General features: G+C 38.5%; 1 protein-coding gene across 2 annotated transcripts in view; it reads left to right on the top strand.

Moving 5' to 3' along the window:
• ENAH (ENAH actin regulator) overlaps positions 1–15,298 on the top strand; it is a 104,260-nt gene that overhangs the window by 76,384 nt on the left and 12,578 nt on the right. Inside the window, exons 6-12 of one of the 2 annotated variants that reach the window (XM_061991507.1) lie at positions 5,511–5,830; positions 7,045–7,845; positions 9,634–9,938; positions 10,196–10,332; positions 10,731–10,785; positions 11,073–11,121; positions 14,573–14,639. In XM_061991507.1, the coding sequence (XP_061847491.1) occupies positions 5,511–5,830; positions 7,045–7,845; positions 9,634–9,938; positions 10,196–10,332; positions 10,731–10,785; positions 11,073–11,121; positions 14,573–14,639 (1,734 nt within the window). The remainder of the gene's footprint in view (positions 1–5,510; positions 5,831–7,044; positions 7,846–9,633; positions 9,939–10,195; positions 10,333–10,730; positions 10,786–11,072; positions 11,122–14,572; positions 14,640–15,298) is intronic. The other variant, XM_061991508.1, reaches the window with a different exon arrangement.

Here is a 15,298-nt window from a genome sequence, read left to right as displayed (position 1 = left end):
TCATTTCATCTAACATCAAGAGCTGAGATGGTAGCACTTCTTAATTGTTATTTGCTTTTAGGATGTGATTCAGAACAAACTAGGAAAGCTTTGTGCATACCTTGGTAAAATAACTGCAGTTCTCTTTTGCAGTTGTCACATAGGAGAAATTCTAAAGATTTTCACCAACATGGAATGTGAAGCAGTTTTGTTTGGTGGTGGGTTTTTTTTCCTTCTGCAGCAAGGGTGAAATAGCGTGTACTTAACTTTGCTTGTTGCTTTCTTCTCCTTGTGTTGCTTCAAGAATGTAGTCAAGCTTCCGATTCTCCGCTGCCCTGAGAAATGCAGGATTAATACTGATAGAGTTAAAAGTCACAAATTATGATTTTAAATATGACTCTTTATTCATCCTCTGACAATACCTCCTCATACCTCCTTAACTGGATCAGAAGTATAAGGGCAAGAGGGAAAATAATTTTATAAGCTATTGCAAATTTAAAGTAAGTTAATTTAAAAACGTCACCACAAAGAAAATAAAATCAAGAACACAACGCCCCCCTCCCCACCCCAACACCCTCAAGTGAAGTTTCCTAAAATGATTTTGGCATGAAATTAATTACAATCCAAAAAGAAAGTTTTTTGAATACGATACGTGATAAAGCTAGCAGCTATTTTGAAGTTCTCTGAATCTAAACCCATATGTAACAGTACGTTGTGTATGACTGACATGCTGTACAGTTTTATAGCAGTCTCAACTATTCAATGTAAATTAGCTCTTAGATTCTACTAATTTAAACTTTTAAAATAATTAGCATCGCTTTGCCTTAGGATAATGAGCATTTCAGGGTAAGATAGCTTTCTGGGGCATTTTTAGTACCTCATTAGCTTTTGAGCTGTGTTTACTAAGGCTGAAGGATTTTTGTGTCTTGCTTTCACAGTGTTTGGTAGTTAGAACTACCAAAGCCTTTTGACAGTTCAGAAATGCTTGAATTGATGTGTAATGACTTCTTAATTTACTCTAGTGCCTTCATATATTATAATTTGGATCTTAGACATAATTTTTATTTTAAAAGGACATTATCTAATGCTAACTAAACAAAAGGAGGGGGATTTAATGCAAACAAATTTCTACTCTTTTTGAAAAAGAAGCAAAATGAGTTTTGACCTTCTTAAGCTACAACTGTAACTCTTCTTAAGCTGTAGTTCTTAGTTTACAAGATTCATCTTTGTTCATTAAATCTTGTTAAGGCAATATGATTGCATTACTGGCATATAGATCTTTTGACCTCTGCAATTTCCAGTTTTCTATTCAAAAGATTTATTAAAGTTGTTAAAATTACTGGGAAAATATAGTGGGTTTTGGTGTGTGGTTTTTTGTTTTGGGGGTGGGGAGTTATGTGGTTCGGTTGGATTTTTTTGCTTGTGTTTGTTGACAAAAGGATGCTTCAGCAATATATATAATAATAAAATGTATTCTTAGTGTGTTCATCTCATGCAGCTTAGTGCTTGAGGAATTTCATATAAGAAAAGAAGTGTTTGCAGGGTATTTTGCTGCCCTCTCTTGGTAGAGCATTTGTAAGCAAAGTGCTCAACTTAGTCATGGTTTTGTACATTTCAAAATATTCTGGTTTTACTCGGTTATTTCCTGAAGAAATGTAACATGAGGATTCTTTTACAAAAATAAAATATGAGATACTTAATTGCCCAATATCTATTTAATAATGAGACCTTTTTGTATTCAGATCCTGTGTAGATGAAAATGGTTCTCTCACTGCCTTTGTCTGTGTCTTAGTAGACATCCAATACATTGGTTTGATAGTGTTGTTTGACTGTAACATTTTTTGTTTTTGATTTAAGTTTAAAGTGTGCAAACAGGTACATTTTGTTATAACACATGGGCATCATGAGTCTTTGTAGCCATCTGGAGAGGAGAAAGCCCCCAAGTAAGCTTCAGGAATGTATTAGCACGTTTTAGGAGAACTAGTCAATCCCAAACCGTTTGATTTAGGCATGGATCTTGTGCTTTGGCTATAATTGCATGTAATTACATGCTATATAGAGACAGTATACATTTAAGTATGCTTTCACTCCCAAACCCAACCTCTGTAAAGTATGTACACATACATACATCTGCACTTACCCCCCTCAGTAGTTAGAAAAGCTTAAAGTAAAATGCTTCTGGGTCAGGGCAAACACCTGGATTACTTTTCTCTGCCCATTTTATGGGCATTTTTGGTTCCACAGCTTCTTGTACGTAATTTGATTGTTTTCTAAATGGATACCCATAACTTATTTGTTGGGATTTTTTTGGAGGGAGGTGATATGTATGATGGGGTTTCTTTGTTGAGTGATGGGTTTTTTGTTTTGTTTTTTTAGTGAGGTGGAGTGGTTAGGTTTTTGTTTTCTTCCTTCTTCTGTGGACTATTTCCTCCTCTTTCTTTCACTCTGGCAAGGAGTTCTATAGATCATCCACCTGATATGCAGCGATGCTCTTTTCTTCAGAGCTTTGTTCAGAGTAGTTACATTAAGTCTTTTTTTCACAGCTGTTGTATCAGGGTGTCCTCATCACTCAGGATTTTATAGACGTACAGTTGTCTTCTCCAGAATACAGAATTCCAACCTCTTTACTTGTTTTTACATGGAAGCTGTTTGCTACATTTAATTACAGAGTTGCTGTTCTTGGAACCTTTCAAATTCTGCTATTTCCTTCCCTTGTAGGTGGGAACAGAGATGCAGGGTTTGTGCTGCAGGATAGCTATGTTTTCTATACTGCTGTGTAATCCTTTCCTAATGTGTAGCATATTTTTAAGCACAACATGTCAATGAATGAGTGTTGTCACAGAATTGTCTGTCGTTAACTGTAGTCAACTCAAAGTCCAGCATTTTGTATGTGACTTTAGCAGAATTCCCTCTCCCCTGCATCACTTTGGTGATATCATATTTGGGTTTTATTTCCCAATTTTATTGCCCAGTTACTTGGAAAAAGAAGATCCATCAGTAGTTCTTCACAATCAGCCATCATCTGATTAGGATTTGCTATGCTGAATAATATTAAGGAGCTTAGTCAAGAGCACCTCACTGTTTCTTTTCCAGGCTGCTTATGAAAATACGAAATGGCACAGCTCCTGGTATGGCTTATTGCAGAACTGCCTTGGTGATGCTGCTCTTATGTGAAAAGTGACCTATATCAAAATTGTATTTCTATAAACTAAACTAGAATTTAAGAAAAAGGAAACTTAAATATCTATCAGCTGCTTGATGTGTTGTTAAACCTAGTGAATTGATACCATCTGGTTTTATAAATTATATCTAACATGGAATGTTTATAACTTCAAATGCCTTATCTACATTTTACTTTTAGGATTAATGGGATGTACATTTCTAGGTAGAACGTGCTAATTTCTGGCAAGTGAATGAAAAAGAACAAAACAAAGCTACTTTGGTATCTGGAAATGTTGACTCCTGCTCTGAATAGCCTTTTAGATACAAACATATGTGCATCCACATTTCCTTTACAGAAAAAGAGCCTAAGATGACCAAGCTGAAGTTATCCATGATGAACACCATGCTTTCCTCTAATAATAGATTTTATCTGAGGGAAAAATAGCACATTTTTTTTAGAATACAGAGCAAGCAAAAATGTAGCAAGAAAAACACTTAGCATCTCCTTTCAAGCTCAATTTTCTGTTGTTTATATTGTTTTATCTGGATTTAGAAATCCTCCTCTAGTTCCAAGTATGTATGTATCATTCAATTACCAGACTTTTTGGTAGACTTCAGAACCTAAAAAACAAGCATTTAACAAGCTGAGTTGCAGCCCGAATTTCTTCGTGATTGCTATTACAGCTTTTTTACATTGAAGAGCAGGAGCTGAGGAAAGAACTGGTGCAGGAACAGAACTATTTCGTTGCTTCTGAAGATGTTGTGTAACAAGTTCAGTAGGGACATGCCATTTTGCTGTAAATAACTGGAACTTAATTGCTTATAGCAGTTACAGAATTTCAGCATTAGGGTTTTTAAAGGAAAAACACTGGTCTGAAAGAGGATGGACTTCAATAATAACAGTGCATGTGCTGGGGTTTCCGGCTCTGATGGTGTTTTCTGGGCATGAATAGGAGTGAAATAGTTAAAGTTTCCTTCATTTTCAGTCTTCAATTTTATGTGGCTCTAAGCATGTAGTATAGAATTACCGATGACCTTTCCAAATAAGATTGCATGGTGGGAGTGTATAGAAAACACTTACCTAGTATCTTAAGGTGTCAACATTTATATTTACTTGTTGCTTTATAGTTAGAAGCTGGCTGTGCTTTCTGTTTGTTGAGAAGCTATCTTCAGTTTGCATCTGAAGCATGGCAGAAAAAAATGGCTATATGCTTTACATACAAGTTTTTATTGTTAAATGTCATGGGGCTTTTCGAAAATAAGAATTTAAATAGGGGATGACAACTGGCACCATTTTCAGTGATATGTGCTCATGGGAACATAGTGGCCACAGCTTTGAGGAGGATGTGCCTAGTTTTTGTTTTAATAGTGAGTTCCCCCCAGACATGAAAAAGCTTTGAAAATCAAAAAGCTATATTTTAGCCAACTAGAAACATGTATCATCTTTGTTTTTTCTTTTTTTTTCCCCATTGTAAAGAATATATAAAAGAAATTTATGAAAGAAGGAAAAAAGAATTGTTTACAGCTTTTCGCCACTGCATTTTTGCAAGGAAGTCCTTTCTTTCAACCAACCTTCTAGGTTTGGCAGCACATTTTGCGTGATTTCTTCTTACCCTTAGGAAGTTCTTAATATTTGCCTGGTTTTTACTTGTATCTCTTCTCTCCACATCTTCCCACTTTTTGCTTTCCTTTGCAAAAAGATTTCTGTGACCTGGTAACCCTTACATGCAGTGTTTCCTAGGCTGCCGCATCCTGGATTTTTTTTCTGACCATGTCCAGTTTTTCCCTGCTTTCAGGTTTTCTTGCCTTACTGCCAGTTAAGTTGGATGTACATGTAGTATTATGCAGGTGGAGAGGGACACAAGTACATATTGATGCTTCTGTAAAATTTGGATAAATACTAGCCGACTAGTTGATCTGAAAAACATATTTGTTTGAGGATGTGCTTTTTAATGAGTATTTGTGTGGCTACTGTTTCACTATACTTTTATTCACTGCTTTGAGTATAAAATACTATGCAAAGAACAAATGTAATTCCATATCCCAGGCTGAGAAGATTGTATCAGTTAGTAAATTATCAGTGTCAGCTTTCTGTTCCTACCTCTTGAAACCTATGTCTCCGAGTATTAAATTAATTAAAGGGAAATTTGATACATGATTCTTTTTATTGTAAACATAATAAAGTGATTATCCAGCTCAGAAAAATTACATGTAGCATTAAGAATTCTATGTAGATACAGATGCTGAGCTTCTGTTCTTGCTAGTGCAAAGATTGTTGATTCGTTTATCCCACTGTCCTCTTAACAGTTGCTTGATATTTTTGGTTTTCACTTTGCAGCTTAGTCTTTTCCCTCTTTTCACAATTGTAGACAGTTGCAAGAGCAACAGAGGCAGAAGGAGCTGGAACGGGAGAGGCTGGATCGTGAACGAATGGAACGGGAGAGGCTGGAGAGAGAGAGGCTAGAAAGGGAAAGACTTGAAAGAGAGCGCCTAGAACAGGAACAACTGGAGAGAGAACGGCAAGAAAGGGAACGGCAAGAGCGCCTAGAAAGGGAGAGACAAGAGAAGGAGAGGCAGGATCGAGAAAGACTTGAACGACTTGAACGAGAAAGGCAAGAAAGAGAACGGCAAGAACAGTTGGAAAGGGAACAATTGGAATGGGAAAGAGAGAGAAGAATTTCAAATGCTGGTAAGAATTTCAAAACTGAGTGTATTGAAGTAGCAGGCTACTCTTTTATGTGTTTGGGTGATGAAATGGGAGAGAAGCAACAAAGGGCAGTGAGTACCATTGTGTAACAACAGTCAGTATGTCAGGTTCCTATTTGGAATTGCTTCCTTTTTTATGGCAAGAAGTACAAGACCTTGGGCTGTTCTGTCATAATTTTACATTAACTCTAAAATAAGATGTTTTTGCACTGTTTGCTCACTCCATTGCCATAATCTGACTGCTTGAAGAAATCGAATCATATTGGACACCTCCAACATTGGTTAAAGTGTGATGAGTTAAAATTTCTGAATACCTTACCATTGTTTTTTCTGTTCAAGAAGATGTATTCTTATTTCATAATTTGGGGGAAAAAAGGTTCTAAACATACTAGGTTGAGTGTGTTAATGTAGAAGGTATGTACCTCTATAAGACAAAGTAATAGTCTGAGAAATGCCTTTCAGTATGAAGTCCTGCTTAATTTATCATTGTAACATTTCAGTGAAACGTATTGTATGTATTTGTCGATAAGATAATGCATTGCCTGCAGAAATGAATCCAGTGATAACTGAAAGCTTTCTCATTTTGGTAATATAATGAAACAATAGTCAAGCACTTGGTTGTTCTTTAGTAACAAACTCAATTTACGGAAGTTGTCATCTGATGGTAAAAGTCAAGGAATACTATGTAAGAGGCAGTCATTTTAGGGAAGATGATTTTATTGATAGTTTTATTCCCAGTACTTTGAAGTTTGCGGTGGAGCTTTTTCTGGGGAAGAGAAGGATGGTACTTGCTGCCTATGGTATGAGTTTTGTTAGCGGAGTTGTGACAAATGTTAAGATCACTACACTTGCTTGCAGTGTGCAACCAAACAAGAAGATAAAAGCTGATAAAAGACTGATTAATCAACGCTATATCTAATCCGTCTCGCAGATGGGATTTGAGAAAACTTACTCTAGAACGTACTGGTAAATTCAAATGTTGGCACAAAAATAGTTGGTAAAATTTCAAAGCAGCTGTTGATAATATTTTAAACTTTCCTAACAGTATTTTCACTTGTGCCTAATCCTCTGGTACTAACTGTAGTCTACATTTATACATTTTGTTTGAATGCTGGTTTTGTTGCTTCATTAGCTCCCTTTTTCTCTTTCTCCTTTTTTTTATCCTGCCTTTGCTGCTGCTTTCCATCTTCTGTCCAGCTCCATCTTTCGACAGCTCCCCGTATAGCACTCCACTTCCTGAATACTCCAGTTGCCAGCCTCCTTCAGCACCTCCTCCATCATATGCAAAAGCAGTCTCAGCACCAATGTCAGAGGCCACACCGGAGTACGCTGTAGTGACTTCTGCACCACCGACTTCCACTCCCCCTACACCGCCTCTAAGGCACTCTGCATCACGTTTTGCTACATCTTTAGGCTCAGCTTTCCACCCTGTTCTCCCCCATTATGCTACGGTTCCTCGTCCACTGAACAAAAGTTCTCGGCCCCCTTCTCCAGTCAATGCCCCAGCAACTTTGCCTCCAAATACAAAGCCTGTTGCCTGGTCCGCGCCCAGTTTTGCCCCCCTTCCCCCATCTCCTCCAGTAATGATAAGCAGTCCACCAGGCAAAGCTACTGGTCCGAGACCTGTTCTCCCCGTGTCGGCTTCTAATCCAGCGAACCAAATGTCCACGTCTCCCACAGCTCCTAATGGGCTTCCTGAAAACCTGGCTTATCCGGTTCCTTCTCCTTCTACCTCAGGTCCAACTCCGCCTCCGCCACCTCCTCCTCCCCCACTGCCTTCCTTTCCGCCTCTGTCACTTTCTGGACCTCAAGCTTCTCCTTCTCCCAACTCCCCGAATGCCTCGACTCCCTCATCCAAGCCTAGTGTTCTCCCTTCTCCCTCTGCAGCTACCCCTGCCTCTGTTGAGAACTCTCTAAACTCTGTGCTGGGAGACTCCTCTGCTTCTGAGCCAGTCTTGCAGGCAGCCTCTCAGCCGATTGAACCTACGACCCAGCAGGGTAAGGCTTTCTGTTATTGCTACTAATGCTCTAATCAGGAATGCATTCAAAACCAATTGGTATGAAAGCCCCTAACTGCCCCAAAGAATTAATACAGTGCTTCCAAAGTTGCAGTGATCTTAATACCGCAACGAAATACCATTTGGAAAACAGGGATAAGAAAACTTGAAAGTTCCATGGATAAGAGCTGATGTTCTGCAGCCTATCATAGGTAAAAATCTGATTTCTTAAGCTCTCACTTGTTGCGAACAGAGCTTTTAGAATACTTGCTTGATAAGTCTTGCACTTTTAGTTATTTGGAACATGGTGTTAATAGGCAGCATCATTAGTTTCCTAATGGCAGCCAACACGGAAGAATATATGAACAGCTTTGGACATGTGAATGACCTTAAATGAGAAATAATCCAAAACACTTTGGCACTCTCTGTAGTTTCAAATTTAGAAAGCAGTATGCAACACCCAGAGCATTTCTTTTTGTACAGTGGTTGTGTTGGGATAGATGGCTGTATGCACACGTAGATATATGAAGATGAATCTTCCTGTGTATTCTACCAGCATAGCTAAAAATACTTCAGAAAAAAAGCTTGGATAAGCAGGTTACAGTCTTAATGGGCACTCTACCAAAAGGATAGGAAGGTGTCTTATCTTTTATATTGATTTAATAGATTTTGGTATTTGTGTGCAAGTCTGTGGTAGCTCAGGTAAAGGTGTAGGCAGAGAGGGTCCTGGGTTGTGAGCAGACTGTGGCTTCAGCACATGCAAGCCATGCAGAGTAGATGTTGTTCATACCCTTTTGCTTTAAATGAAGGTGTGATCTGCTCTGGGATGGATTGAAATAGGGTGAGTGGCCTCACTTGTAGTATGGAATAAAGGTGTGCACTTGGATGATGAGCAATGCTAAGAGAGTTTAAAAGGCTTTTGCATGTACACAGCAGTTAGCACCGTAGGAAACCAGGAAGACTTATGTATGAAGTTCCTGCTTGTGGAGATTACTTAAGGAAGTTGTGCAGCATTTTCAGTAGCTTGTGGCAGTTTAGCAGAGGCAGGGAGAGGATGTGTGAGGCTATTTTCTTAGTCACAATTTCTTAAATTGTACCTACAATAACAACAGAGTAATCTTCAGAATATTCTTTCTTCAAAACATAGTTTGTATTGCATATCAATGTGAATTTAAAATATTAAAGGAATCATAGATAAAAAATAGAAGAGCTCGTTCCCATCAAGTAAAAAACGTCAGTTTTCTAACTTGCTAAGTAGTGTTTGTATTAAGTTGTTGAAGTTGCTTCCTGGAATGTTTTTTAAAGGAAGAATTTTTATATAGCTTAGAAATTAGCACTGGAACTCAAACAGTTCAAGAGTTCAGATGTCTGGGTGATGTGTTAAATGCTTGTAGTACAATGAAAAGGCACTCTGTGGTTCGCATCATTTGAACACACAGTATTATTCCTATGCAGAGTGATGCTCCCGTCTTCCTTGACTCTTTCTAAAAGCTTTGTCTAATTCCCAGTGTAAGATTCCTCTTGGTTGCAGCACAGAACATGACTGGAGGGTTCACATGTAAATGTCTTTGAATCTATCTGATCTCTCATAGCATACTGTGTAATATTTTTAGTGCATTTATTAAGAATGCTTCTTTCCTGCTGAAACTTGCAGTGTTTTTTTACCTGTAAAAAGGACCCTTACCAGTAATAACGTCTCTTATACTGAGCAAAAGACCCAGTACTTAAGTGGAAATAAGATATTTTCTAAATCCTTAATATAGCCTATTTGTTTTCTCTTTGATACTAGGTGTTGTCCAAGGACCACCTGCACCTCCTCCCCCACCCCCTCTACCCTCTGGCCCAGCTCAGTCTTCGGTAGCAGCCCCACCTCCTCCTGGCCCACCACCACCACCTCCTCTTCCACCTTCAGGGCCACCACCACCACCACCACCTCCTCCACTTCCTAGCCAAGTTCCTCCTGTTCCCCTTCCACCTCCTGCTCCCCCACTCCCCGCCTCTGGATTTTCAGTGGGATTTGTGTCTGAAGAAAATCGCCCTTTAACTGGACTAGCAGCTGCACTTGCTGGAGCCAAACTTAGGAAAGTCTCACGGGTAAATACAACTCTTGTTTCTTTTCTGATTCCTGTTTCTAAATCCTGTCTTCCTGAACTGGTTGTAATTTTTGTTCAAGATGAATAGCAGTATCAAGACATATTGGATAAGCTAAATTCGTTACTAAAGTGTTACAGGGTGTACTGCCAGCCCATCACATTCTCTATATGGTTGTTTGTTTCTTGTATCTGAACTTTGCTTCTTTCATTAAGTTGGCTGTCATTTTATTTGCACGTTTGATTTTGTGTGTAATGAAGGGTGAAGACTCCTCCAGTTCAAGTGGAGGAGGAGGAGGCTCTGCTTCATCTAAAACAGACAGTGGCCGTGGAAATGGACCACTTCCCTTGGGAGGCAGTGGGTTGATGGAAGAAATGAGTGCCCTGCTGGCCAGGAGGTAAGGAGCTGTTTCTGCTGTGCACCAGCTGCTTAATCATCATAGAGGTAGGGTTTTGGATGTCTCTTTGCAGCTGGCTACGGATCAAATAAACTTCGGCTTGCTCAGGTGGTTGCTTTGTGAAGTTGATAACGTTTTATGAATAGCTGTTTTTATCCTAGTGTAATTGAGTACTCCTGTGTAAGTCTTTGTGCAACAGTAGGGGAGGCGATACAGACCTCAAGAGGAGAAAGGATTACATGATTGCTTTGGCAGGAGCACTTTGACCTTGAAAGTATTTTCAAAGTGCTTACTTAAACTAATTCTCAATTATCTAGCTATCAAGACTTTAATTACGCTAAATAAGTCTTCTATCTTAAAGCCATGATAATCTTGGTAACTTTTGTTTCTGTTTGTAGGAGAAGAATTGCTGAAAAGGGATCAACAGAACCAGAACAGAAAGACGATAAAACTGTGAGTTGAGAAGTTTCATCTACTTCACATTATTCGATACTAGATTATGAGCAATACTTTAATGGTGTACATGAAGGATTACTTACACTTCATCTACACGTAACCACTATTTTGTGAAGTGCATAGTGCTTGCACATTTTCTATGTACAATTGAGCAGAACCATTGAAATCTCTATAAAAAGTGAAATAAATATTTAAATAGTTGAGATTAATCTCTTACATTCACAACAGTCAAAGATATGTTTTTCTCCTCTCCCCCTTCTCCCTGTCTCTTCCCTTTCAATCAGGAAGAATCAGAGTCTTCAACTTCTAAGGTTTCTTCAACAAGCACACCTGGTAAGTACAACAGATTTGTGAACTCTATGACTCTACAATGCTATGACCTAATGACAGATCTCAGTCAGCTGTGCTGAATTTTGGAGCCTGCCTCTTCTCTCACAGTTGCAGCCTGACAGTTTGCTGTACAATGGGTCTTGGTTCAGAAGCTTTTCAGAACATCTTAGATAAAATAAACATCCATTGGAACACTGTGCCCTGATACAGGGTCCTCCAGTGTCAGACCTCTGGGCCTGAGGCATGTAAAAGCAAGTTGTCTCAGTCTGCAGGAGTTGAGTTGAAACAGTAGTTTGTTTCCTTCACGACAGACTTTAAAGACTATCAGTCAGACACAAACAGTTGTTGCTTCCAGGTACTTTACTAAAGATTCCTTCACATGCAAATGTCCTTTCTAAATCAATATAAATGTGTGGAATAGAAATTCTTTAACCACGATTCCTCTGCTGAGATATGCTTGGGGCAAAGTTTGGAACTGTGTAGCCAACATGCTGCAGGCAGTAAGGAAACCTTGCATGGCACCAGTTCTGTAGTTGGCCAAGATGTATTGTCAGCATGCATATATATTTGTACCGTAAACACTCCTCTTACAAGGACTCAAGTGAGGCTCAAGACTTTCTTTTTCTGCCCTTTAGTAGTACCTTCTTGTACTTAGCTTCTCTGGTCAATTTCGCCCTGCTCTATGTGCATACAAAAGTTTGATGTTCCAAAAGATATACTGCAAGTAGAAAGCAGAAGGAAAATAAGTGGGTAAAGAATATACTAGTCTTCAGTGTGTTCTAGCTTTCTGTGTTTAATGATGGCCCATGTGGAGACTTCTTCACTAAATGATTCAGCCACTTGATGGTATTCAGGCCATAATATTGAACACCACTGCTGTAGCGTGAACAAAACCCAGGTGGCTACTGGCTGTGAGATAAAAAGGAGAGCCAGGAGCTAAGTGTGTCCAAATGGAAATACCTGGAAAACTGTTAGTATTTAGATACATCCAGTAGTCTTAAAGAAATTAAACTTCAGGGCAGTAAATGACTTAATACAAATCAAGTTCTTCATCCTTTTGTTTTTCCTCTTCCCTTACTGCAAGAGTTTGCTTAATTCTGTTCAACACAGAGATGGCATTTAGCCTTGGGGAAATGACTGCTTTGGAACATTTTTAGTGATAAAGGCTCAAAAAGGGGAATTAAAAAACATGGAAGTGAATGTTCCTTTAATTGGTTATCATAATAAGAAGCCTCATGAAACTTAAAAAAGTCAGAGGCATCTAGAGGTTAGTCTGTTTCCTTCCAACAAAGAGATTTCACTTTGTTTCTTGATGAGGTAAAATGCTCTGGTAATGCTGTGCCTCATCGTTGGAACATGTCTTTAAAATGTTTGAGGAGCGGTTTGCATACTGAGCAGAGGCCAGATCAAAAGTCTGTGTTATTATTTCTAGTTACCATTAATAATACAACTGAAATTGTTACACATAGACTTGCTAGCATTTACCTCTTTGGCATAGTGCTTACCCTTCCTATGTCCTGTTGTGTTTTGCTATCAGAGTTCCACATTGTTTTGTCAGGAGGAGTACGATGTTGAAAAAGGAGGCATTTCTTCTGTCTCCTTGCATGTATTTTTGTACATTTCACCTCTCTTAAGGGACTGTACTCTCTCTCTCTGTCCCTCCCTTCTGTTACTTACAGGGAGAGTTACACTGCGGTTACTTACACATGTTAGTCCTTTTCGGTATATAGGATGTTCCTTTTAGGGGAAGAAACACAGTCATATATAGCCAAGTAAAACCATATAAATGGTATCATAATATAAACAAAACAAGCTAAAAACCATGAGATAGGCAACAGATGTATGACCCTTGGATAATATTGCTGTTTCAGCTAGATAAGGGTAATCATGTGATCCTTGAGCAAGCTGTGACCATAGCACAAGTTTCTCATTTTTTTCAGATAGAGCTAAAATCCTGCTAAAATATCTCCTGTACCAGGACAAGTCCTGAAGCCTGGTATATCAAATTAAGCTTAAGACTTTTTACTAGCACTGGCAACTTGTAGTTGGCTGGGTCACAGGCTATACCAGCACACCTCTGCAATTCAGATGTTCTTTTCGGTACCTAGCTGCATCCCAGAGAACTTCCTGATGGAAACAGACTCTGGAAAGCCATTTCTGTCTCTTCAGCTTAGCAGAGCTAAGCAGTACAAAAGAAAGGGGACAAACCAAACAAACTCCAAAACTGAAATAAGGGCCGATAAGATCCGTGGCACATTAAAGTTCTGAGTAAGTTAATGATAGCAAGTAAGTAATAACAACTTACACTACAGAAAGACTGTTTCAACTCATGCAGATTGTAAGGAATGAAAACTTGATCTGTAAGGAATGAGGCATTTGTGGTGATAACTGAGTCCTGAGGAAGGGCTCAGGTGAGACCACTAAATGGAAAAAAGAAGTCTCATTCACTATGCAAGAGCACAAAATAAACAGTCCTTAACTGAGCTGTTTGCCTTGGTTTGGCTGTGATTTCTGTCTGTCTGCTGTTGACAAGCAAATCTGCACAACAAAGCTAGCTTTCACATGTGATTTTAGATCACTGTAATAAACTCGGGATACTGAGTCAAAGTTGATTGGAGAGGATTCTAAGCAGAAATGAAAGCAGGCTCCATAATGGAAAGTGAAGTATCAGCATGTGTAAAGATAGGTGAAGCATTTTAAATTTGACTACAGATTAGACTGGGACCAAACGTCCTCTTCTGCCATTTGTAATAGAGTGCTTGTCCGTAGAGTATAAGCTTCTAAGACAGGAGAAGTGATGCACAGTAAATCTTTGTCTAGTGTCACAGGTAAGTAAAATACAATCTTTTCTGGATCCCAGGGCAATGTACCTTTAGTTTTGAGTCTGTTATTTTGAAAGGAGGAAATTATATATTACAACTTTAGAAGTATCTTTTTGGGGACAAGACTTTGGAAAATAAATATCTTGTTGCTGAAAGGTGTTCTGGTTATGTGATGTATCCTCCCTGCTGTCTCTTCATTGAAATTGACACTGAATTAATTTTATGTACTTCATTAGAGCTTAGGAAAACTCTGTTAGAAATGTCTTCTCACAGTATTTTCAACTGACTATTTGGCCACAGTTCCTGACAGTTCCCAAATTCCATGTGTCACAACTGAAGCAATCGGGTACATAAAGTATAGGCAGACCTTTTCCCGCTTGGATTAAGAATCACCTAGAACAAAAGTGAGACTTCAGGATGCTATCACAATGTAAATAGTAGTATGACTAAAAATAAGATTAATACACTAGGAGGTATCTTAATATGAAAGAAGTAATGCAATGTAATAACAACAACAAAAAAAAAAAAACAACTCAGGGGCTAATAAGTTGCCACATACTTGAAGTTTCCTCATGTAAATTACACAGTGAACTGAAAAAGACAGGTTTAAATCTTTTCATGATGTTTTCCAGAACTAACAAGAAAACCTTGGGAAAGAACAAATACAGTGAATGGAAGCAAATCGCCTGTTATCTCCAGGTACTCCCTTTTGTACCAGTTATTTGTTCCTTACGTTTCTGTTGTTGCTCATGCTGCTAAAGATATTGGACCAAAATAGCAAATATCACTCTAGTAGTGTTAAAAGCAGAATGTAAGGGTTTAAAGTTACTGCAGTGAAACTGCTTTGGGCAGTTTTAATTAGGAATGCAGAGTTGCTTTTGGAGAACACTAGTAAGTGACATTTTGACAGTTAAAGGCAAAAGTAAAGCCCAAAATTCCTTAACAGTTGCTCGTGTATAACTTCCCTTATTAAGGTGTATGTTTTCCTATCTCAGTGTTTAATTCTATTACTTTAAAGTCTGAAATTTCCTGCAAGGGAGAAACCAAGTTAGTTCTGTGATTCATATATTCAGTAGTAAATTTAGTGAATAGTTTTTCTCCTTTCTATTTCTGTACTAGTCATAGAGTGATTATCTAGATATTTAAGCCAGCAAGGTAAGACTTGATTCTGCAAACCATTTTCAGTAGCTGACTTGTACCAATCCAAGGAAGTCCATCCTAAAAAACTGTAGAGATATGGTACATCTTTCAGTGCATTAAACAGCCTTTGGTAACTAGTCAGCTGGAATTTTATGATAGGCAATGGACATTTTTGTAGCGATTTCAGTAATGCCAGAGTGAAATCGCTACTTTAGCAA

The sequence above is a fragment of the Colius striatus genome, chromosome 2, assembly GCF_028858725.1.
Source record: "Colius striatus isolate bColStr4 chromosome 2, bColStr4.1.hap1, whole genome shotgun sequence".
Taxonomy (NCBI): domain Eukaryota; kingdom Metazoa; phylum Chordata; class Aves; order Coliiformes; family Coliidae; genus Colius; species Colius striatus.
Note: the sequence above shows the minus strand (reverse complement) of the source record. Positions and strands in the feature narration are given on the sequence as shown.